Source organism: Barbus barbus (assembly GCF_936440315.1).
Source record: "Barbus barbus genome assembly, chromosome: 40".
Taxonomy (NCBI): domain Eukaryota; kingdom Metazoa; phylum Chordata; class Actinopteri; order Cypriniformes; family Cyprinidae; genus Barbus; species Barbus barbus.
Window position 1 is genome coordinate 1,406,037 of NC_136718.1, and position 26,208 is coordinate 1,432,244.

The window sequence follows — 26,208 nt, forward strand, 5'->3', positions numbered from 1 at the left end:
CAAATAGACTTTCATATGATCACTAATAGTTTGAGCCAATGGTTTAATAAAAAAACATAGTCTAATGTGACTGTGAAGAGACCTATCTGCATCCTCACTATAAAACAAGGGAATTGGAAATGTTAACGTTGATGCTATACTGAACCCAAAGCTAATCTATAACTTGATAAAGAGATCAAATGTCCTCTCGTAATCTAAAAAGAGAAGGAGTACTTTACTTTTTTCCTAATATTATGGGTTTGCCTGTTTTGCGGCTCCACTTTTCTTACCTGCATTATATGATAAATAATAATGAAAACCCAGTTTTCATGTTCAACACTGGATAAATTAGTTTTTTGCAAAAATGCACAAAATTTTTTTTTCTTCAATTTGATTACCAGCTTACTCCTTTAAATTGAGCCCATTCACATTCAGAGATAGGATATCAGAAACCTTAAAAAGACACCTTTTTTTTTTTGACAAACTTGCAATAAAGAGCATTTGTGACAATGAGGTGGAGCAGCCACAAGGTGGGGCCCTTTGATTGCCAATAAAATAAAGAAGAAATGCTCATTTTAACCCTATACATACCCTATTCAGTCTGTACACTCTCCATGTCAGGAGTGGGATTAATATATAATTTCCCATAGCCATAATTCCTCTCTACAAGCTGATACTGAATAGCTGATAATCAATATTATCTATGCCACAGGGGGTTAGACTAATAAAGTGAAGTGACCTGTGGCCAAGTATGGCGACCCATAGTGAGAATTTATGCTCTGCATTTAACCCATCCAAGTGCGCACACACACACCGTGAACACACACCCAGAGCAGTGGGCAGCCAATGCTGTGGCGCCTGGGGAGCAGTTGGGGCTTCGGGGCCTTGCTCAAGGGTCTCACCTCAATCATCAAGTTCAAGTTCAAGTTCAAGTTGAGCTTTATTGTCATTCCGCTACGTGTGGGGACATGCAGTGGAACGAAATGTCGTGTCTCGCAGGACCACGGTGCTACATAAATACAGACATTACAACAATGAAGTAAAAAAAACACTATAAACCTATACACTACTAACAGATTTAACTATAAGTATACTATATATAAGTATTTACCCTATACAAACTAAAAAGGATAAAAAATACAACTATACGAATGCTTCACATAATATTACCCTATACAAACTAAAAAATAGAAGATAAAAAATACAAACTATACGAATGCTTCACAAATACTGTACATGTGCAAAGAGAGACATTTGAGTCAGCAGCTGGTTGGGGAACAGTGCAGGATGATTTGTAGTGCATGAGCATGTAAACATACATATATTGCTGAGTTTTTTGTGAGATTGTGCACACGCAGCAGTGTGTGTAAGTGTCCATAGTGCACATAGTGTAAAGTGTAGGTGTCCATAGTGCACATAGAGGAGAGTGTCCATAGTGTAAAGAAAAATAAGAATAAAATAAATTAAAAAAAATAATTAAAGTTCCATACAGTTTTTCTTTGGTGTGGTAAGGTTTGGGGTGGGGGGTGGTCCATGTTCAGGAGGTAGGGGTTTGCATGGGGTTTCAGAGGGGGGCGGGGTGGTTTGAGTTCAGGGCTCTCACAGCCTGGGGGAAGAAGCTGTTGAGCAGTCTGGCGGAGCGGGCTCTGATGCTCCGGTACCGTCTTCCTGATGGTAGGAGCTGGAAGAGACTGTGGGAGGGATGGGTGGAGTCCTTCACGATGCTGTTGGTTTTGCTGGAGCATCGTGTAAGGAAAATGTCCAGGATGGAGGGGAGAGGGGCACCGATGATCTTTGCAGCTGTGTTCACTGTCCGCTGGAGGGTCTTGCGATCAGCAGCACTGCAGTTCCCGTACCAGACAGTGATGCAGCTGGTCAGCACACTCTCAATGGTGCCTCTGTAGAATGTGGTGAGGATGGGTGGAGGGAGACTTGCTCTTTTCAGCCGGCGGAGAAAGTATAGGCGCTGTTGTGCCTTTTTGGAGAGTGACATGGTGTTGGTGGTCCAGGTGAGATCCTCTGTGATGTGCACCCCCAGGAATTTAGTGCTGCTGACTCTCTCCACAGTCGAGCTGTCGATGGTCAGTGGGGGGTGGTCAACGGAGTTTCTCCTGAAGTCCATCACAACCTCCTTTGTCTTCTCCACATTGAGGGACAGATTGTTTGTGCCACACCATTCAGCCAGCTGTGCCACTTCCTCTCTGTAGTGCGTTTCATCGTTGTTGCTGATGAGACCTACCACTGTTGTGTCATCAGCAAACTTGATGATGTGGTTGGAGCTGAACTTGGCAGTGCAGTCGTGGGTCAGCAGTGTGAAGAGCAGCGGGCTGAGCACACAGCCTTGTGGGGCACCTGTGCTCAGTGTTGTAGTGCTCGAGGTGTTGTTGCCGACACGGACTGACTGAGGTCTTCCAGTTAGAAAGTCCAGGATCCAGTTACAGAGGGAATTGTTAAGGCCCAGCAGGTTTAGCTTATTTATGAGCTGTTGTGGGATTATTGTGTTGAATGCCGAGCTGAAGTCAATGAACAGCATTCTAACATAGGAGTCTTTATTTTCTAGGTGGGTAAGAGCCAGGTGGAGGGTGGAGGAAATTGCATCGTCCGTAGAGCGGTTTGGACGGTATGCAAACTGGAGCGGGTCGAGTGTGTTGGGGAGGCTGGTTTTGATGTTATGCATGACTAGCCTCTCAAAGCACTTCATCATGATTGGAGTCAGTGCTATGGGACGGTAGTCATTGAGACAGGACACAGGTGATTTCTTTGGTACCGGTATGATTGTTGTGGATTTGAAACACGTGGGGACGACTGCCTGGCTCAGCGAGGTGTTGAAGATATCTGTTAGGACATCTGTCAGCTGTGCAGCACAGTCTCTCAGAACACGGCCAGGTATGTTGTCAGGACCCGCAGCCTTGCGTGGGTTAATCCTAGATAGGGTCTTCCTTACGTCGGCTGGAGACAGACAGAGCGCCTGGTCGTTGGGAGGTGTGGGCAGTTTTTGTGCAGGTGTGTCATTCTGCATTTCAAACCGTGAATAAAAGTGGTTGAGTGCATCGGGGAGGGATGTGTCCTCATCACAGGCCTGTGGCGGGGGCTTGTAGTCTGTGATGGTCTGAATGGCTTGCCACAGGCTCCGTGTGTCTCTGCTGTCTGTGAAGTGGTTGTTGATTTTTTGGGCATATGACCGTTTTGCTTTTTTGATGCCACAGGACAGATTGGCTCTTGCTGTTTTGAGGGCTGCTTTATCTCCTGATCTGAATGCTTCATCTCTGGTCTTTAGCAGCCCACGAACCTCTGCTGTCATCCATGGCTTCTGGTTTGCGCGTGTGGTGATGGTCTTGGTGACTGTCACATCATCAGTGCACTTTTTGATGTAAGCAGTCACAGTTTCAGTGTACTCATTCAGGTCTGTGTGGTTGTTGTAGGTGGCTGCCTCTTTAAACATATTCCAGTCTGTGTCCTGGAAGCAGTCCTGCAGTGCTGAGGTGGCATTGTCTGGCCATACTGTGATCTGCTTTTCAACTGGTTTGGTGAGTTTGAGAAGTGGTCTATATGCTGGGATTAGCATAACAGTGATGTGGTCGGAGTACCCGAGGTGGGGGCGGGGTTCAGCCTTGTAAGCGTTCTTTACTGTTGTGTAAACAAAGTCCAGTGTGTTGTTTTCCCTTGTTGCAAAGTTCACATGTTGGTAGAACTTTGGCAAAACTGTCTTTAAGTTTGCGTGGTTGAAGTCACTGGCTATGATGAAAAAGGCGTCGGGGTTTTTTGTTTGTTGTTCACTGATGGCGCTATACAGTTCACGAAGCGCGTCCTTAGCGTTTGCACACGGGGGGATGTAAACCGCAACGATAACAATGGCCGTGAACTCCCGCGGCAGATAGAACGATCGACACTTCACAACCATAAACTCCACCAGCGATGAACAGTGTTTTGATAGTATCGCAGCATTGTTACACCAGTCTTTGTTGATATAAACACACAAGCCACCTCCGCGTGTCTTACCAGACAGTGATGAATCTCTGTCCGCTCGGAAGTGGGATAGCCCGTGCAGTTGAATGGCGGAGTCCGGGATGTTGTCGTTTAGCCATGTTTCGGTGAAAACAAACACGCAACAGTCCCTTGCCTCATGCTGTGTAGATCGACCGAGTTGAATTAAGTCCAGTTTGTTTTCCAGAGAGCGGACGTTTGAGAGCATGAGTGTTGGAAGAGCCGGTCTTGAGGGGTTAGCTCTTAGCCTAGCTCGTATACCTCCGCGCTTACCGCGCTTCCATCCTCTCTCACACCGCTTGCGACGCTGCCTTGTGCGGGTAGCGTCAGTAGGCGAGGCCGCGGTCTCGAGGTCCGGCTCCAGCAGTAAACAAAGGCCTCGTAGCTTCTCAGTAGCCGCCGGCGAGAGTTGGTGTACGTAAGCGTTGCTGATATCCAAAAGACTTTGGCGATCATAGATGAATTCTGGGGTGATTTCCTTAAGAGTTAGCGGTAAACTGACACTATTTGGAGACGAACAGACAACATTAAACGACATAAAAGCACCGTCTTTGGGACCCGGAGCAGCCGCTGCGATCGATCGCGCCGCCATCTTCCTTCCAAAAAGGTCCATCATGGTATTGAGGGTGGAGAGAGCGCTGGACATTCACTCCCACCACCAACAATTACTGCTGGACCTGAGACTCAAACCCGCAACTTTCAGATTACAAGTCCAACTCTCTATCCATTAGGCCAATGACTTAATCACTCAATCAACCCTCCTCTACCGGATCTTCTCGGTTCCTCTTCTGAAAACCTTCTCCTGGATACCTTCCTGATGCTCCCCCTTCAAGAATGGATTTCAATAGGCTTCTTCTATTTGAACAATAGCATCTTGGATTTTATGTTTATTTCGGTAGTCATCTCATCCAACTGTTATTTTAGATTCTGCCAAAAACTCGCTTGAAAATCATAAAGTTCTTTGTTCATTTTTGACTTCTAGTCACCCACCCATTAAGTGTACGAGTTTCTTCTTTTTGTTGAACATAGAAGATATTTTGAAGAATGTGGGAACAACTTGAGGGTGAGTAAATGATGACAGAACTTTGGGTGAACTACACTTTTAAGTCAGCTTTGCTTGTGAGAGTCTACCTTTTCAGCTTCTGTCTTTTATGCCTCTTAACACCTCACCTTCCTGTTTTTCCTTACAGTTTTAACTGGGATTTAAAAAGCAAACACTGAAGCAATATCTTATGCACTAACCAATTCTGCTGGAGGAGAAGGAAGAAGCTGTTGTGAATCCTCTCAGGAATGGCAGGGGTGTCATTAGCTGCTATGTCACCGGGTTGTCACTTATTTGCCCTGCTGCAGGGCCTCTGCTGCCAGAACCCAAGCCCTCGTGTGCCACGATACTATTGTGTCTTATACTATAGCCATCTGCGTTTCTTTCTCCCTTTCATCGACTAGCTTAGACTGCAGTGAAAGAAGAGCTCTCTGATAAGATTAGCATGAGGCGGCCTGAATAACGCAAAGTATATGCTCTCAATAAGGCAGATGTTTTTTTCTTTTTCTTTTTCTTTTTGCCACTTAATTAGTAAAAAAGTTGCTATAGTCATATAGCAAACACTTTTACTCAAACAGATTTAAAGTTCACTTACAGGTTAAGTCCTCCTGGAGTAACCTGAGGTTTAGTGTATTGGTCAGGGTGGTGTGTCTCATTGCTCGCTAAATAGGGGACCGAATCCTCAGTCAACAAACCAATCAAGAACACACACCACCACCTCATAAATACTGTAACTTACAACTAGAGATGCTAGTATACAGTTGTGCTCATACATTTACATGCCGCTTGCAGAATATGCAAAATGTTAATAATTTGAACAAAATAAGAGGAATCATGAAAATGGTTATTGTTATTGTTTGTTTAACACTGTCCTGAATAAGCTACTTCACATAACAAATGTTTATATATTCTCCATAAGACAAAAATAATAACTGAATTTTCTAAAAATGATCCCGTTCAAAAGTTTACATACCCTTCAATCTTAAACAAAATAAGAAAAATTTATACATCATCATCCTGTTCAAAAGTTTACACCATCTGGCTCTTAATGCATAGTGTTGCCTTCTTGAGCCTTTTGTAATAACTGTGTATGAGTCCCTCAATTGCCCTCAGTGTGAAAAGATGGATCTCAAAATCATACAGTCATTGTTGGAAAGAGTTGGAGGAGCTGGAGGATTTTTCTGAAGAACAGCAGGCAGTTGAAATGCTCATGACAACAAGGCACTCATGAACAACTATCACAAAATATTAAAACAGCTGTGGATCATCCAGGAAACAACACAGTATTAAGATTCAAGGGTATGTAAACTTTTGAACAGGGTCATTTTTTATGAATTGAGTTATTATTTTGTCTTGTGGAGTATATATAAACATCTGTTATGTGAAATAGCTTATTCATTAACATATAAGCACATTAGCATATTTCCATATTCAGTAGGGGTATGTAATCTTATGAGCACAACTGTAATTCATTCTCAATGCTTCAATGCATGGCTCAATGAATGAAACAAAGCTAAATTCTCAAATGCTTTATTCTATTTTCGCAGACAAGTAGACAGTAATTTGTTTTTGAATTTGATAGATAGGCTGAAAAACAATAAACACAGGCTCTCAAATGTAAACTCAGACTTTGCTAAAATAGATTGACAGATGTGGATTTTGGGAATGTCTATGGAATAGTTATTTCTTTCCAGGTCTGCGGTAGAATGAAATGAACATTTAAATGGCAAGTCTGGTCAGTGTGGTGTGATTTTGTTACATTATGGAACTGTGACTAATTTCCTAAATATTTTGAATAAATGTATATATAAAGAGACAAATTAAACCCAAGCAAAGTCTTAAATCTACACAAATTGGCCTTGACTTCAGTGTAAATAACTGAATTTTCTGAAAATATTGTGCACAATAATGAAATATATCATAGACGCTCTGTTGATATTTCTCATCAAGCTTAAATATTTACTCTGCTTTTGTGTACAGACAATCCAGGGAGACATTTCTTCATTATTTATTCCACCCCTTTCATGAACTCCAAGAACTCTGCAATAGAAGGATAGTGGAAATGATGGAAAAGGGACACATTTGCATCACACTGGTTCACTGTTTTTTCTGTTAATACCAGTTAACTTGCATGTAAAACGACACATGCTTACCATCATAATCAATTTTCCCATCATTGTTTTTGTCTCCATCCCTCATTAGCTCCTCGATGTCATCTTCAGTGATGGTTTCACCTGTAGCTTCCAGCATCAGCTTCAGTTCATCAAGATCAATGTAACCATCTGCATTCCTGTCCAAATACAATCAAACACCATTAGAAACCCTAAACCCACCGCAGGTCAAGTCTCTTAGTTCAGTTTAGGAACAAAACTTACTTATCAAACATGCGGAAGAGTTCTGCCAGTTCTTCCTCTGACTTTCCTTTGCTATCATCTTTCATGCATCTCACCATCATGACCAAAAACTCCTCGAAATCCACCGTACCACTGCCTGCACAAGTACACCAACAACCATTATAGCACAAGATTACGTTTACATTTTAATGACAGCACCTGCACTGACATTTCCTGTAAAGACATTTGAATTCTACATTTCAAGTCTTTTGTTTTTCCCTCTAGAATGTTCCTTTTGTTTTTCAATTGCAATCAGCTGTTGTTGTCAGTTTTGCAACATTTTTATTATTATTATTCATTATATTATACATAAAGCAGCTGTTTTAGAGAGAGAGAGAGAGAGAGAGTGTGTGAGAGAGAAAATAAACCTGTATTGTTTATCATTCTGATCTTTCATTAAAAAAGTAAAAAAGTAAAAAAATAACAAAAATCATTTCAACAAAAAAACATTTCAACAAAATCACATTATAAAAATATTTTACAATATTTTTATAATACACATTGGCCACAATTATTTGTAGTCCTAGAAATTATTATTAGTAAAATCTATATTCCCATTTCATATTTACATTTTTTTTTAGCACACCAGGGTGACCAGGAACATGAAATTATCCAGCCAATGACTTCCTGTTTCACAGAAATATAAATATGAGGAACACAAAGGCCAAATTATCTTTATCATCCATCACAATAAACCGAATAAACAGATTGTTGAGCTTTACAAAACATGAAGTCAAAAAATAGCACAAAATAGTAAAATAAATAAAAAATAAAGTAAAATAAAGAGCTAAATCATTGATTATTTCCATTTCCACCATGTTACAAACCTATATGTTAAAAATCTATATTGTCTTAATGCAACATTAGGAGGATAATTTGAATGGCCAATGGCTCTCCAAGGATCACAGCTGGATAATTGCATAAAATAGTTACGTCTTGGGGTCAGAAAGTCTTATAATGGACCATGGTTGGATCTTCCAACAGAACAATGATCCAAAAGCACCATCAAAATCATAAAAAAATTAAGGTTCTGGTTCTGCCATGGCCGTCCCAGTTCCCTGACCTGAATCTGGATGAAGGAATGGTCTCTGATCTGTTGTCAGGTGTTCACCAAACTCATCAGGCATTACTGGACAGACTCATAGCTGTTAAATTAGCAAACGTATTGAATAAAAGCCAATTAATTATGGCCAATGTGTATTAGAGAGAGAGAAAAAAAACTTTCATAATGAGATTTCCATTCCTTTCCATTTTCTTGGTTGAAAGGTTGTTTTTTTAAAAGGTGATTTTTTTTAAATAAAAGATTAAAATGATTAACAGTGCAGATTTATTTTCTCAGGTTTCTTTGTTCATATCCTCCAAGGGTATCAATAATTGCGATATATAAAGACTGTGAACACAATGTTAATCTGAAGTTAATCCTGCCCCCTGGTAGGTATAATGTAAGCCTCCATTTAGTCCTGAAGTAGCTCTAGTCTTCCTCCAGGAAATCAGCCTATTCAATTCTGGACTAGGCTAAGTCTAACCCTGCGTCCTAAATAGTTACTACTAATAATACTACTATCACATAGAATTTAGGATGGATAGTATGCACATTGGGATGCAGGCTGAGACTATTTAATACCATGACAGAGAAAGCAGATTTCTGTTGATCTGGTTTAAAGGGCCATTTTAGTCTAGGACTATGCTTGATATCTGTCCGGGAAAACACCCCATACAGATTATTTGTATGCTGAATTTGGAGCAACATGAGGGTGAGTAAATGAAGTTAGCATTCTGGAATGTTACTAATTCTAGATTATTCTGGATTTACCGTCCTCATCCACCTCATCAATCATCTCCTGGAGCTCCTCCGGCGTGGGGTTCTGGCCCAGCATCCTCATCACCTTCCCGAGCTCCTTAGTGCTGATGCATCCATCCTCAGCATCCTGAATGAAAATATCAAACGCTGCGCGGAACTCTACAAAACACCAACACAGAGAAATTTAGTTTACAGTACAGTTTCTCTCGCATGAACCACTTAATATTATGTAGCCCTGCAGCACAAACAGAGGCACAAACAAATGTTTGTAGCAATAGCCAACAATACGTTGTATGGGTCACAATTATCAATTTTTATTTTATGACAAAAATCATTAGGATATTAAGTCCTCATGTTCCATGGAGATATTATGTAAATGTCCTTCCGTAAATATATCAAAACTTAATTTTTGATTAGTAATATGCATTGCTAAGAACTTCATTTGAACAACTTTAAAGGAGATTTTCTCAATATTTAGATTTTTTTGCTCCCTCAGATTCCAGATTTTCAAATAGTTGTATCTCAGACAAATATTGTCCTATCATAACAAACCATACATCAATGGAAAGCTATAATAAATATTTATTAAATTAAATTGAATTAAATTACCCTTATGACTGGTTTTGTGGTCCAGGGTTACATATCACAAGTCAGTTTAGTAAATTATATAATTATTATAATTATTTCTAGTTATTTTGCTGCCTCAAAGAGTGCTTGAGAACGAGAAGTTAAAAAGTTAAAGCTGAAGTGTAAGTGGACCTTTCAACACAATGACCCAAATCATGCAAGAACACAAAGGAATGGCCAACGTAAAGTCCAGCTCTCAAATCCAGTTGAAATACTGTGCGGGACATTCCTCATTTTCATTGTCATTTTGCATTGTTGTCATTTACTTTTTACACATCACTAGCAAACAAAAAGGTATAATCTAGAGTCATTGTAGAATATATAACATAATGTTCATGGCCATTCTGAGACCAAATGCTGTTTGCTGTATAGTATTATACCATACCATTCTTCTGCTCATCGGTGAGCTGCTCTACCTGTTGAAGACATTCATGGGTCAATAGTCATACTGTATACACAAATAATATATTCTATACACATTAACACAAACATGCATCCACACACATATATTACAGTCATTTTGGTCAGTGGAAGGATTCACATTTATTATTGTTGTGACCGTTACTTAACCCTGCAAGCAAATAATGACATGTTTGTGTGATATTTTTGCAGCAACAAACATGAACTAAAATATTAAATATATTTATTAAATCAAAGGATCTAATAAAATACAAATTTCATAGAGTAACATTTAGTAATTTAGCAGATGCTTTTATCCAAAGTGACTTACAAATGAGGACAATAGAAGCAATCAAAACCAGCAAAAGAGCAATGATATGCAAGTGCTAAGTCTCAGTTAGCCGAAGGCAGTACACTTAGCAATTATTTTTTTAATTATATAATAAATAAAAAGACAACAGATAGAATAGAAAAAGAATAGAGGAAGCTAGTGTTAGAGGCCTTTTTGTATTGCTTTTGATTAATTGTATAATAAATAAAATGAAAACAAATATAGAATAGGCATGTGGTAAATATATAAAGAAAGCAAGTGGAAAATTCACTCAATATAAGATTCTTCACAGATACTACCACACAGGTGGGTAAGACTTTACAGGATGAAACTGATGAAGGACAGTTTGTGCTGGAAATGCCAGTTGGAAACCGCTACCTTTTTACATTGTATCTGGGAGTGTAGCCTAGTTAAACCATTCTGGAAACAAGTTATTGATATCGTAACACAATATCTCTAACACCCTCTAACTGTGTTTATTAGGTGATAAATCTCAATTACCAAATGTCTCTTAGCGTGTACTTTCTGTTAAAACGGTATGTATTACAATGGCTAGTAGGATTATTCTGAGACACTGGAAGACAGTGAAAGCCGCAGAACTGAAAGATTGGGCAAGTGCAATGATAGAAATTGCTTCTAACGAATCTATGCTTAATAGAGTACATGGTGTGAAAGAGGATGGGTTGTCTCCCCGGGAAGAGTTCTGGACATATATTACAGTAACAACAATAAATAGATTAACACTCGATATGTCTTGTATTGTACTTTCTCTACTGTTCCAACCGTGTCTGTAGAAATCTGTAACCCTGTATCATTATTATCATTGTAATGTTGTAATCTTACCCGTTTACCTTTCAAAAAGCAATAAAAACTTGAATTACAAATAGATAGAATACAAAAAGAATAGAGAATCTAGTGTTAGTTAGTGTTTTTTTTTTTTAAACAAGCAGTTAGTAAATGAATAGAGTGCAAATCTAATAGGGGCATTTTATTTATTTTAAAGAATAGAATTAGAATAGAGAGTGCTAGAGTTAGAGGGTCAAATAAAGATGGAAGAGATGTGTTTTTAGTCGATTATTGAAGATGGCTAAGAACCGAGTTGGGTAGGTGATTCCACCAGGAAGGAACATTTAATGTAAAAGTCTGTGAAAGTGATTTTGTGCCTCCTTGGGATGAACAATAAAGCAACATTCACTTGCAGAATGCATGCTTCTAGAGACTTACGTGCATAAGCAAAGGGGTGCAGAGCCAGTGGTGGTTCTGTAGGCAAACATTAATGCATTGAATTTAATGCGAGCAGCTATTGGTAGTCAGTGCAAATTGATAAACAGAGATGTGACGTGCAGTCTTTTCGGCTCATTAAAGATTAATCTCGCTGCCGCGTTCTGGATTAATTGCAAAGGTTTGAGAGAACTGCCTGGAAGACCTGCCAAGAGAGCACTGCAATAGTCCAGCCTGGACAGAACAAGAGCTTGAACAAGTAGATGTGTTGCATGTTCTGAAAGAAAGGGCTTGATCTTCTTGATGTTGAATAAAGCAAATCTGCAGGACCGGGCAGTGTGGTCTGAGAAAGTCAGCTGATCATCAATCATAACTCCAAGGTTTCTGGCTGTTTTTGAAGGAGTTATGGTTGATGTGCTTAACTGAATAGTGAAATTGTGACGAAACGATGGGTTTGATGGAACCACAAGCAGTTCTGTCTTGGCAAGGTTGGGTTGAAGGTGAAGGTGATGGTCCTTTGTCCAGCAAGAAATGTCTGTTAGACAAGCTGAGATGCGAGCAGCTTTCTTCAGATCATCAGGATGGAATGAGAGGTAGAGTTGAGTGTTATCAGCATAGCAGTGATATGAAAAGATATGGAATCCGCTCTTGCCAGTCTTAGGGCTTCAACAACTGAGAGCAAGGCAGTCTCGGTTGAATGTCCTCTTCTGAAACCAGACTGGTTGCTGTCCAGGAGGTTGTTCTTTGTGAGAAAGGCAGAGACTCAGTTGAACACAGCTCGTTCAAGTATTTTTGCAATGAAGGGAAACCGGTCTGTAGTTCTCTAAAAGAAATGGGTTTAGGGTGGGTTTCTTAAGTAGTGGGGCTATAAGAGCCTGTCTAAATTCTGAGGGAAAAACACCAGTGTGAAGGGATGTGTTAATGATGTGAGTGAGTGCAGGTACAGCTGCAGGAGAAATGGCTAGAGAGGAGACTTCTGCCTCAGAGAGTGAAGAGAAGGATGTGAACGAGTGTATGTTTGCTGGTAAGATGTGCTTGACAGATTGTGGTGTGGAAAATTGTGCAGTGATGGTTTTAATTTTATTAATGAAGAACGTGGCAAAGTCATCAGCTTTTAGAGTTGATGAAGAAGGGGAGGAGGAGGACAAAGGAGAGAGGAAAATGTTTTAAAGAGCATGCGAATTGTTAATTTTGTCACGATAGTATGTCCTAGTGACAGGGTTGCCTCACACAGTTGGGCATGGTTGCTCAGTCTGGAGATTTACTTCCAACTCTCCTCTATTATAATGTGTAATTCTTTAACAAATTTCACAACCTTCATTATCTCTGTACATTTGTGTAGTTCTTTATTGCATGGGCAGCATCATCAGTCAATCACAAATAAGTGGAGGCATTGCAAAATATATATAAAATCCCAGAAGTTAAATCTGTATATGTGCATGTGTTAATAATATCTATATGATGATTTTTTTAAAAATATGGTAAATATGGTATAATATGTACGTAGCAACCATATATGGCAACAAAACAGTATACACACACACACACACACACACACACATGTTTGTTTTTGTGAAAAGTGGGGACATCCCATAGGCGTAATGGTTTTTGTACTGTACAAACTGTATGTGCTATTGCCTTACACCTAAACTTAGCCCTCACAGGAGACTGTGCATTTTAACTTTCCCCCCAAAAAACCTCACTCTGTATGATTTATAAGTGAAGTGAAGTGACATACAGCCAAGTATGGTGACCCATATTCGGGATTCGTGCTCTGCATTTAACCCATCCAACGTGCACACACACAGCAGTGAACACACACACACCGTGAACACACACACAGCAGTGAACACACACACACACCGTGAACACACACACACAGCAGTGAACACACACACAGCAGTGAACACACACACACCGTGAACACACACACGGAGCAGTGGGCATTTATGCTGCAGCGCCCGGGGAGCAGTTGGGGGTTCGGTGTCTTGCTCAAGGGCACCTCAGTCGTGGTATTGAGGGTGGAGAGAGCGCTGGACATTCACTCCCCCCACCTACAATCCCTGCCGGCCCGAGACTCGAACCCACAACCTTTCGATTACGAGTCCGACTCTCTAACCATTAGGCCACGACTTCCCCTAAGGGTTTTGAAAAAAAAAAGTGGGTACATGGGGTAATGTCCTGAAAAGTCACCTTCACCTTGTAATACCTGTGTCATACCTGTGTCATTATACAAATTTATGTCCTCATTTGTCACAAAAACGTGCACACAGACACACACACACACAGACACACACACAGACACAGTATATATATACAGTATATAATATTTATTTATATATGCAGCTTGATTAAAAATATACACAACCCCCCCCCCCCCCCAAAAAAAAAATAATAATATTAATGTATATATATAATATGTATGTATATATAAATAAAATTGTTCCAATTTCTAATTTCATACATGTTTTTATATATTCATTTATAAACATAGACTTCATATGTTTTTCATTTATGTTTTACTTCATATGACAATATATTTCATATAAGGACGTTTAATATATGTACATGTTAAAGTCAATATCCAGTTAAAATCAATATCATTTGCATATGGGATATTTAAAAGGTGTGTTCTCATTAGCAATATGTTTGCTTTAGTCCAAACCAATATTTTATCCAAAAACACAGACGGAGGTTAGATCTGAGTAATGTGGATTACACACAGCAGATAAAGGTACTCTGGAGTTAAAAATAACAAACCGCAGATAAAGGACATAATATGAGGTGGCATAACAATGGATGGGTAATCCGGCAAAGCTAACTCATGAGACAGCTGCTGAAGTAGCTTAAGTTACTGTCTATAGTCCTATGTTGGATCCACCACAAACCACCAGACTAGTGTGACATATAAACATGTGTCAGGATGTTCCTCCCAGACTCACAGTCTCATGTACATCTCAGAGAGATCAGTGGACACACACACACACACACTCAATCAATGCTGGAATCTGACTTTGAGTGTTTTATCTTAAGCTCCTGCTTTCCCAGCATGAAGACATACACGCTTGGCTGAGCAAAGCATGCCAAAATTAGCCATGGGAGGTAGGCGGTGCTCCATGTGTAGTCATGAATGATAGTGTCTCTGCTCTCTCTCGAGTTGCTCCTATCTAACTCTCATAATACTCAAGAGTCAATGTATTTTCACTTGTCTTTTTTTAACTCTTATGGCATAAAGTTGGCCGGATGAGTGATGTACTATCCTGTATGACTAACATTTACACTTCATTGTTGCCGCAATACAGAAAATAATGTTGTACAGTAGTTTGACCATTTATATGTAGTTGTATAAATCGTTCATATGTAGTTGTATAAAGTTTATATATAAAATATAATGTTAGCCACAGATATTGTTGTCACTCTTTCTATGAAGCAATGTAATTTGTGAAGCCTTATAATGCACCTTATAATAAGTATGTTTTCATAATAGTTTTTTATCATTTTTATAGTTTTATAATATTTTTTTTTTTTTCACAGCTGTAATAAATGTAACTGTTCATGGATATTCATGGTTACCTTTAGAGTCGATTACAACGCATGATCAGCACTAAATGTCAAACGAAATGTGTTATACTAATGCGTTAAGAACCCCCCTTAAGAACAATGTGCCTTTACTTTTCCATTGTAACATATTTAGATAGAAATTTGGCATGTACAGAATAAATAGCCAATGTGTTATTAAGAGAAATAAACATTTGCTAATTTAGTTATTTTCTATATATTAAGTGTTGTTAATGTAAAATACTAAATGAACTACTCTATTTAAAATTGAGTTTTTAGAATTTAGTTGCTCAATTGAATAACTGCTAACAAAGTAGAATTCCAGTAAAAGACATTGGATTATATAAGGTACATTTATTATATGACTTACAATCAAGCAATTCATTCAATTAGTTTATAGGTTTTAATGAATGAATCAACGTAAATATACATTACAATTATTGAATAATAACCCCACGAATTACAATGAAAATAAAATAATAATAATAACACTTAACATTCCACTCTGAGCCTTCTTTGCCAGTTCTGGAAGGGGCGTCTTACCCCAAGGGTCTAATTTTATCTTTTTACTTCAGATTAAACACAATGACAATGTCAAGGAAAAAACACACAAAAAACAAATAAATGAATAAAAAACAAAAACAGAAATAACACCCCATTTTTCAAGCGCAAGCGCAACCTTGAATAGGTAAGTATTCTGATGTTATAGTACTGTAGTAACCATTTATGAAAACTTTATTGTTGGCAAACTTTGTTTTAAAGTCAAGAAAGCCAAGAAAGTGCTATGTGGAAAATTTGCCAGAAAAAAACAAATGCATGGACTCACCGCTGCTTTATAGATATCGTTCATTGTATGTCACCTGTGAGGAGATCAGACGAAGTGCTTGCGCTGGTGGAGAGCAGAAAACCCAGTGCTAAATGAACTTTATGGAGCAGGACAGCCTGTTCCCTCCTGCCCCTCTGAGTATGGGACGTCCATCACCGTCACTCCAGCCTGATAAAACAACTATGCGGTCATGATGGGGGTTCACTCAAAAATGTGAGGACAAACTATCAGCAAACTAATCTAATCTTTGTGTCTGAGCAAAGAAATTCACTTGCATACATTGTAATATACCAGTAAAATAAAAAAAATATTAAATTAAAAAAATATTAAAATAAATCAAATAAAACTGGGTCTCTGTCTCATTTGCAGGCATTTCTCTACCATGTTTTCAGGAGTGACACGGAGACAAAAGCATTAATGCAGTATACTAAATATAGCTAATTTTTCCTCCACCTTATATTATTTCCTTCACAAAAGTTATGCAAGCAAATGCAAAGGGTTCTCTGGGAACTCTTTAGATTTCAGAGAGAGCACAACAGGATTGACATAATCAGCCCTAATATCAGCAGATTTATGCGTTGAATCAGTGGGCATCAGTGAGACTTTCAAATGAAGAGGAAAGGCTACAAATATGTAAAAGAAGTACAGTTTATAGTTTATGGTTTATAGTTTATATAGTACAAATTACAAAATCATGACTTCAGATTAGCGGTTGTCATTTTTTCCACCTGTGTGACGCTAGGGGTAACCCACAAATTAATATTTTTACAGAGTAGAACCAGGAAAAATAGTGTATTAATAAGGAACAATGAACACCTACAGATAGAACAGCACCAGCTATAGGTCTTAATGGAAAACAGAACATGAACTACCCAAACCTAACTCCCTGCTCAACACAGTACTTGCAAAGTCTTCATAATCCTTGTATCAATCAAGCCCTGTTAATTACATTTTCAGATTTTTTTTAGATTTAATTAAGACTGTTTGCTTTTCTAAGATGACCTGTTTCTGCTCACATCCCCTATTTTCTGAAGTATTAACTTCCACTGATATAGAAACATTCACAGTCATTATGGTGTTCTGCTCTGTTCTGTCTGTCTGAGAGTCGAATATTGTCTCATTGGCATTCAAGTTGGAATAATCATTTTCATTAGCTCATTATTGACCATAATTATAGTCAAATTCCAAGGACATAATAAGCCAAGACAGTACAGGCTATTTTTCTGGTCAGAAATATTCTGAAGTTTATGAGAAAACAAAAAGAAGTACCACCTACTTTTAAGTTATTTGACTTACTGAGGGTGGTAGACGAGAAAACCGCAAAAACAAATCGATCAGTTCTACTAATCATATAAATCAAATCCCAAATTATAGATGCATTGAGAGTCAGTAGGTGGGGGAATGGGGATACAAAAAATGATTTCTGCAAATCGAAGTAAATGGCTGAATTTATATGTAGGCTACTTGTGCAGGGGATGGCATTTGCTCCTTCTGAGACACTGCATTAACGGAAGGAGAGTTACTGTACCTGATAAAGAATTTTTCTACATGTTGTCACAATGCGCTACTTAGAAAACACGAACAGTAAATAATTAGAAATGCTGGTTAAATCGGGTAATAACTGGTTATAATTTCTTGACTTGATGGTTTTTGAGCTCTTAAAAAAAAGTCAAGTCAACTCTATTTATATAACGCTCTATACAATACAGATTGTGTCAAAGCAGCTTTACAGTATCAACCAGGAAAATCGTTTCTCAATAATGGAAGCGGACAATAACAAAGAGTCATTTTTCAGTTAAAGTCAATTCATTGATGATTCAGTGATGTCATTATCCAGTTCAGCTCTCCTCCAATAGTGTTTGTGTAATCCGTCAAGCGTCTCCAACTGAGCCAGCCAAAATACACCATAATATTTCAACCTGATTTGTGTGCTGCACATTCTAACAAACGTGCCTCAAATATAACATATACACTTAAACAATAAAGCATGGCTGCTGGTTTAAGATGGTCATGTGCTGGTCCTGAGCTGGTCCTGAGCAGGAGCTAGTTCCTTAGGACCAGCTTAGGACCAGCACATGACCAGCTTAAACCAGCTCATGACCAGCTAAGAACCAGTTTAAACCAGCACATGACCAGCTCATGACCAGCTAAGGACCAGCTTAAACCAGCTCATGACCAGCTAAGAACCAGCTTAAACCAGCACATGACCAGCTCATGACCAGCTAAGGACCAGCTTAAACCAGCTCATGACCAGCCAAGAACCAGCTTAAGCCAGCACATGACCAGCTAAGGACCATCTTAAACCAGCTCATGACCAGCTAAGAACCAGTTGAAACCAGCACATGAGCAGCTCATGACCAGCTAAGGACCAGCTTAAACCAGCTCATGACCAGCTAAGAACCATCTTAAACCAGCTCATGACCAGCCAAGAACCAGCTTAAACCAGCTCATGACCAGCCAAGAACCAGCTTAAACCAGCTCATGACCAGCCAAGAACCAGCTTAAACCAGCTCATGACCAGCTAAGAACCATCTTAAACCAGCTCATGACCAGCTAAGAACCATCTTAAACCAGCTCATGACCAGCCAAGAACCAGCTTAAGCCAGCACATGACCAGCTAAGGACCAGCTTAAACCAGCTCATGACCAGCCAAGAACCAGCTTAAGCCAGCACATGACCAGCTAAGGACCAGCTTAAACCAGCTCATGACCAGCTAAGGACCAGCTTAAACCAGCTCATGACCAGCTAAGAACCAGTTTAAACCAGCACATGACCAGCTCATGACCAGCTAAGGACCAGCTTAAACCAGCTCATGACCAGCTAAGAACCAGCTTAAACCAGCACATGACCAGCTCATGACCAGCTAAGGACCAGCTTAAACCAGCTCATGACCAGCCAAGAACCAGCTTAAGCCAGCACATGACCAGCTAAGGACCATCTTAAACCAGCTCATGACCAGCTAAGAACCAGTTGAAACCAGCACATGACCAGCTCATGACCAGCTAAGGACCAGCTTAAACCAGCTCATGACCAGCTAAGAACCATCTTAAACCAGCTCATGACCAGCCAAGAACCAGCTTAAGCCAGCACATGACCAGCTAAGGACCAGCTTAAACCAGCTCATGACCAGCTAAGAACCAGTTGAAACCAGCACATGACCAGCACATGACCAGCTAAGGACCAGCTTAAACCAGCTCATGACCAGCTAAGAACCAGTTGAAACCAGCACATGACCAGCTCATGACCAGCTAAGAACCAGCTTAAACCAGCACATGACCAGCTCATGACCAGCTAAGGACCAGCTTAAACCAGCTCATGACCAGCTAAGGACCAGCTTAAACCAGCTCATGACCAGCCAAGAACCAGCTTAAGCCAGCACATGACCAGCTAAGAACCAGTTGAAACCAGCACATGACCAGCTCATGACCAGCTAAGGACCATCTTAAACCAGCTCATGACCAGCTAAGGACCAGTTTAAACCAGCTCATGACCAGCCAAGAACCAGCTTAAGCCAGCACATGACCAGCTAAGAACCAGTTGAAACCAGCACATGACCAGCTCATGACCAGCTAAGGACCATCTTAAAAGAGCTCATGACCAGCTAAGAACCATCTTAAACCAGCTCATGACCAGCTAAAAACCAGTTTAAACCAGCACATGACCAGCTAAAATCCATCTTAAACCAGCTCATGACCAGCTAAGGACCAGCTCATGACCAACTAAGAACCAGCTCATGACCAGCTAAGAGCCAGCTTAAACCAGCTCATGACCAGCTAAGAACCATCTCATGACCAACTAAGAACCAGCTTAAACCAGCTCATGACCAGCTAAGAGCCAGCTTAAACCAGCTCATGACCAGCTAAGAGCCAGCTTAAACCAGCTCATGACCAGCTAAGAGCCAGCTTAAACCAGCTCATGACCAGCTAAGAGCCAGCTTAAACCAGCTCATGACCAGCTAAGAACCATGCAGCTTAAACCAGCTCAAACCAGCAGCCATGCTTCAAAACATACCTAACCAGCATATGCTGGATTTTTTCAACAGGGACATTAGGCAAGCATAATTTGGCTTATTTTTAATTATAGTAAAGCTATTAAATTGAGGCATAACCACTGAGATTTTAATAATCCAGTTGTGTGCTCCACAGTGGACCTTGCTTGAGCATAGACTGCATTATAATGCATTTCTGCTGTAGAGCATAGGTAAGCTCCTTACATTTGTCCCATAATTTGCACAACTGATCACTCACAAAAAACAAAAAAAAAAACCTTTCCTCACCTTTAACGTATATAATCAAATCAATGGAAATCAGAATCAAACCTGATTGTGCATGCTTTTTATAAAAGCGACCCCAGGAGTCTAAACTGATCATCAATTTACATTTAAAACAACACACAAATAAAAACACATTGCTATACAAATGATACTAACTTTCTGTGCACTCTGAAGGGGGCAGGAGATTCAAATATTTCCTCTGACATGTAGAAGATATGCAGCAGAACCATAATATGAGGACAGGAAGTAGGCTTTTATTAGAGCACTGCACACTTCCCTTTACAGCGATGGCTAACAGAAACATCAGCCTTCCTTCCTAGACTGTAATCACCCCACATCTCATGAAATGCCATTCAGAGCACATCATTTTGGAGAGGTTGCCATAGAAACCATATAGTAGCAGAGCACAGATGAACACAGCAATTTCCTCTCACACTGTGTCCTCAAATGAAAGGAAAAAAGAAGACAATATAAGACAGCAGAACATGGAAAAAACACATGTACACATACATTCCAGCCTATTTTAGGGTTAGATATTTTCTGTTTTTGAAATAATAATACAATTCGCTATTTTTTATGGCCCATGCATCAGCATGAAAACATTATGTCTCAGCATTTTCCATGTCCTCACACATACTCCAATGTCAAAGAATCAACATTTGACACAGCAGACTGTTGATGAAGATCACTTCTACTAAATCTGTTCAGTGGGTTAAATTCTGAAAAAGGTGGAAGCAATAAAAACTGATAAACACGTTCTTAATAAATGTATTTGGGCCATTCTGCAGAATTGGTGAAAAAAAACACATTTAAAAAGCATTTAATAGATGTTTATCCTTTTATCATCTATTGAAACCCACAATAATATTAAAATATCAGTAAGCTTAATATAAAATCATCATTTAGTGGGTACTTTCAACTGGGAGTTGGTTGTCCCGAACCCTAACCCCTAAATTTCAACTTGTAAAATAATTATTGCATTTTGTTCCAGTGTTTTTTGAAAAAGTGAAGTTCAGTTTTCTGAAAAAGTTCTTTGTAAATTATGAAATTTTATGTAAAAAAAAAATGTGTCCCGCATTTTCATGTCACTACCGAAACAGTGTATGAAACAGAGTCTGATTTTAACCAGAGCCCTACATGTATGATCAGGAAATATTCCTCTCATAGCTACATGGTGTGAGTAGATAGGTTCCATCATTTTGAGGTAAATGTGTTCTCAAGTCTGAAAAATCTGCCGAACACCTTTTTTTCTGCAATTAAGCACACTTTTTTGGGAGTTATTCCATAACATTTCGTTTTTATATGTGTACAACTGTGCTAGGTTCAGAAGTATCTAAAATTGTCACAACTGAAACAGTCACAACCAAAATATTTTGTGAAGTTTTGGTAGTGACATTTTTGTTTTTTGGGTGTTATCCCATAAAATTGTCACGACCGAAACATGTCATCATTGTTTTGGTAGTGACAAAAGGGAACACATAGGCTGTATCCGAAATCGCCCCCTATACCCTCATTCACTATTCCCTACATTAGTCCACTCATATAGTTCACTTGAAGGAGTGAATGAAAACGAGTGAGTGAATTCGAACACCACTTAAAATGGCTGTCCCCTCAAATAGTGCACTATTTGAGGGTATAGGGGGCGATTTCGGATACAGCCATAATCTTTTATTTGGGGGAAATAAAACAAAATTTTAGTACAGTTATGCACATTTTTAGTATTTTTGTATGTTTTAGTAGTGTTTTAGTATGCGAGTTAAAATTCTGTAATGTGATGTGGTTGCAACCAAAGCATTACTGTCACTACCGAAAATGTGCTGTTACTACCAAAACATGGGATGTTTTGTCAAAAATAAAGTATACTGAATTATCAACTTAAGGTGTTATGATAGTGTTTGGTTCAATGTATATTCAAACGAATGAATCCTTAAGTTTGAAATCAGTATGATGAACTTTTTACCTTTTACAAAGAAAGATTGGATTCAAAATACAACAAATCTCATAAATCACACTTGAAATATTGTTATTGATAATAAATAATAAATAAATTGTAATTGTTATTGATTTACCTCTGAAAATGTTTTAATAAAATAGAAAAAAATATATATATTTACAAGGAAGATGTAAGCAAATTCTTAATAGGTCAATATAGCCCTTCTTTTTAAATTATATATTACTGTGTTTCGGTAGTGAAAAATCTGGGGAGAGGACAAATATTCCAAGCTTTCTGAAAATACAATATGACAATTAACTGCACAGATAATATAAATGGGTACTTTCGATATTATACAATTTGCACACATTTTTTTCGAGATGTTTCCAACTCTGACTTTGCACCAGTTCAAATTCTAATTGAATCTATATGAATTTCAAATCAAATCAAACTTTGAATCAATATAACAACAATGGAGCAAGTATTGGCATAATTTACATTGGATTGTGAGAGTAACTATTTCTGTTACTGGAATTTTTGGACTTTTGTGATTAAAAGAGGAGCTCGTGCTGATGGACTAATGTATAATGTAACTATGATGTTTGTTGTTGCAATAGATAATTTTTGACAGCAATGAAAGTGAGACTGAGGGATAGAAGTACAGTGTGTACAATGGATTGTGAGGAACACACTGAAAAATAAAATGATTCATTGAATTTCTAATTTTTTTAGGTAAGTGGTTGCAATCAATTTATTTTAGCTAAATTTAAATAAACAAATTTAGTTGACTAACTTTCAACATTTTAAAAAAAGGTAGCTAAAATAAATTGTTTGCAACCACTTACCTTAAAAAAATTGTGTATTTTTTTTTTTCAGTGTACCTGTAACGTGGGGTTTTGGGTTTTGTTTCATGTTCATGTTTTCATGTCTTTTATTTTGGAGTTTAGTCATGGTCCCTGTTTGTGTCATGCTTCCCTTGCCCTCATGTATTCATGCCATTGGTTCTCTTGTTCATTGTGTCATGTTCTGATTGGTAGTCTTAGTCATGTATCCTGTCTCTCATTGGTTGGTTCTTGTCACGTGACCTGTATTGTTTTCTATAAGTAGCCATCTTGTTGTCATCACAACTATGTTCCTTCTTGGAGAAAAATGCTTTATGTGAGGATTTCCAGTCAGGTTTTAGACCATATCATAGTACCGAGACTGCTCTCATTAGAGTAACAAACGGCCTGCTCTTATCTTCTGATCGTGGTTGTATCTCTCTATTAGTGCTACTGGATCTTAGTGCCATGTTTGACACTGTCGACCACAACATTCTTTTAAATAGATTAGAAAATTATGTTGGCATTAGAGGAAGTGCACTGGCATGGTTCAAATCATACTTATCAGACCGCCATCAATTCGTGGCAGTAAATGAAGAGGTATCATACCAATCACAAGTTCAGTATGGAGTACCTCAAGGCTCAGTACTAGGCCCCTTACTTTTCACGCTTTACATGTTACCCTTGAGAGATATCATCAGGAAACATGGCGTTAGCTTTCACTGTTATGCTGATGATACTCAGCTCTATATTTCTTTGCGACCCGATGAAACTTACCAATTTGCAAAATGTATAGTTGATATCAATAACTGGATGACTAGCAATGTCTTACTAATAAATTATGAAAAAACAGAGGTGTTAATTATTGGACCAAAAACTTTTGCATGGAATAACCTAGATCACTGTCTAATACTTGATGGTTGCTCTGTAAATTCTTCGTCATCAGTTAGGAACCTAGGCGTACTTTTTGATGGCAATCTTTCCTTTGAAAAACATGTTTCTAGCATTTGTAAAACTGCATTTTTCCATCTTAAAAATATATCTAAATTACGACCTATGCTCTTAATGTCAAATGCAGAAACATTAATTAATGCGTTCATGACCTCGAGGCTAGATTATTGTAATGCTTTATTGGGTGGTTGCTCTGCACGTTTAATAAACAAACACCAGCTGGTTCAAAATACAGCAGCTAGAGTTCTTACTAGAACCAGGAAGTATGACCACATTAGCCCGGTTCTGTCAACACTGCACTGGCTACCTATTAAACATCGTATACATTTTAAGATCTTGCTAATTACCTATAAGGCCCTGAATGATTTGGCACCTCAGTATTTGAGTGAGCTCTTATCACACTATAATCCTTCACGTCCGCTGCGATCTCAAAACTCTGGCCATTTGATAATACCTAGAATATCAAAATCAACTGCGGGCAGGAGATTGTTTTCCTATTTAGTGCCCAAACTCTGGAACAATCTACCTAACACTGTTTGGGAAGCAGACACACTCTGTCAGTTTAAATCTAGATTAAAGACCCATCTCTTTAACCTGGCTTACACATAATACACTATTGCATTTCTATCATTCAAATCCATTAAAGGATTGTTAGGCTGCATCAATTAGGTCAACCAGAACCGGGAACACTTCCCAAAAAACCCGATGTACTTGTTACATCATTAGAAGAATGGCATCTACGCTAAAATTAGTCTGTTTCTTTCTTATTCCGTAGTCACCGTAGCACACAGATCCAGACTATATCCAGATCAGATGGTCACTGCAGCCACCCGTATCCAGTCCGTATCCAGATCAGATGGTGGATCAGCACCTAGAGATGACCTCTACAGTCCTGAACATCAGCCAGGACAACTAGATGAGCCCCAGAGACTGATCCCCAGTAAATACCCTGTCTCCTAGATGGCCACCGGGACAAGACCACAGGAACCAGATGAGTCCTTTACACAATCTGACTCTGCTGCAGCCTAGATTTAAACAGCTGATTTTGTCTGGCCAGAGGAGAATGACACTATTTCGACACACTATTTCCCCATCTAAATACAGTAAAGCTTACGTAAAGCCACCCAGCTTTATATCAAGCTGATGTAAAGCTGCTTTGACACAATTTGCATTGTTAAAAGCGCTTTACAAATAATAGTGATTTGACTTGACTTGCCATTGTTCCCTGTCATGTATTGATGTTGTAACCCGCTGTCTTGGTGAGTGAAGTCTGTTCAAGCCAAGTCAAGTTTATTCAAGTCTGTTCATGCCACGTCAAGTCTGTCTCTGTTCAGTTCTGTTCATGCCATGTCAAGTCTGTTTCAAGTCAAGTGTGTTTCAAGTCAAGTCTTCGTCTGTTTGGATTATGTTTGTATTTTGGATCACTTTGTAAATAAAACTGCACATGGGTTCTTAAACTTGCCTCCAGTGGACTGCCTGTTACAGAATACACAACCTTCAAAATGAACCCAGCAGATTGTCTTGTTCATCTTCACCTACCACAGATCCAGCAGTTTTCATAAACACCAGATCACCATGGATCCAGCATCACGCCTCGTTCGTCTCCGTCAAGGTAATAGCTCCATTGAGGAGTATGTGGCTGACTTTTGTGAACTTTCCTATCAAGTAGACTATCAAGTATCACTATCAGTTTAATGCCCACACCTGAGCCTTACCACACCACGGCCAGAACCTCCAGAGGTGGCGGCGTCCGCTGCCTGCAGAACCTCCAGAGGATTGGAACTCTTTGCCTGTCCAGTCACAGCCATGGAGGCCGTTCATGAACTCACAGTCTGCCCTGTTCGGACCCTGGTCCCTTGCATGGGCCTGGCCCTCCATCCCTCCTCCTTGTTCCACCTCCGCTCCACCACCCTCCTGGACTTGTTGGGTTTTGGGTTTTGTTTGGGCGCCTAGAGCCGCCCTTAGAAGGGGGGATATGTAACGTGGGGTTTTGGGTTTTGTTTCATGTTCATGTTTTCACGTATTTTATTTTGGAGTTTAGTCATGGTCCCTGTTTGTGTCATGCTTCC

The 26,208-nt window shown here is 39.2% G+C and overlaps 1 protein-coding gene across 1 annotated transcript; it reads right to left on the reverse strand.

Annotated features, from left to right (window-relative positions):
- Nucleotides 1–6,518: 6,518 nt before the first annotated feature.
- Nucleotides 6,519–16,315, reverse strand: LOC306859509 (troponin C, slow skeletal and cardiac muscles). Its single transcript, XM_079400562.1, has 6 exons — nucleotides 16,162–16,315; nucleotides 10,212–10,242; nucleotides 9,212–9,358; nucleotides 7,381–7,495; nucleotides 7,159–7,295; nucleotides 6,519–7,045 (listed from the first exon to the last, which is right to left on the reverse strand). Exons 1-6 carry the CDS (start codon nucleotides 16,183–16,185, stop codon nucleotides 7,014–7,016), a joined length of 486 nt encoding a protein of 161 aa, XP_079256688.1. The 5' UTR covers nucleotides 16,186–16,315; the 3' UTR covers nucleotides 6,519–7,013.
- Between the last annotated feature and the right edge of the window lie 9,893 nt (nucleotides 16,316–26,208).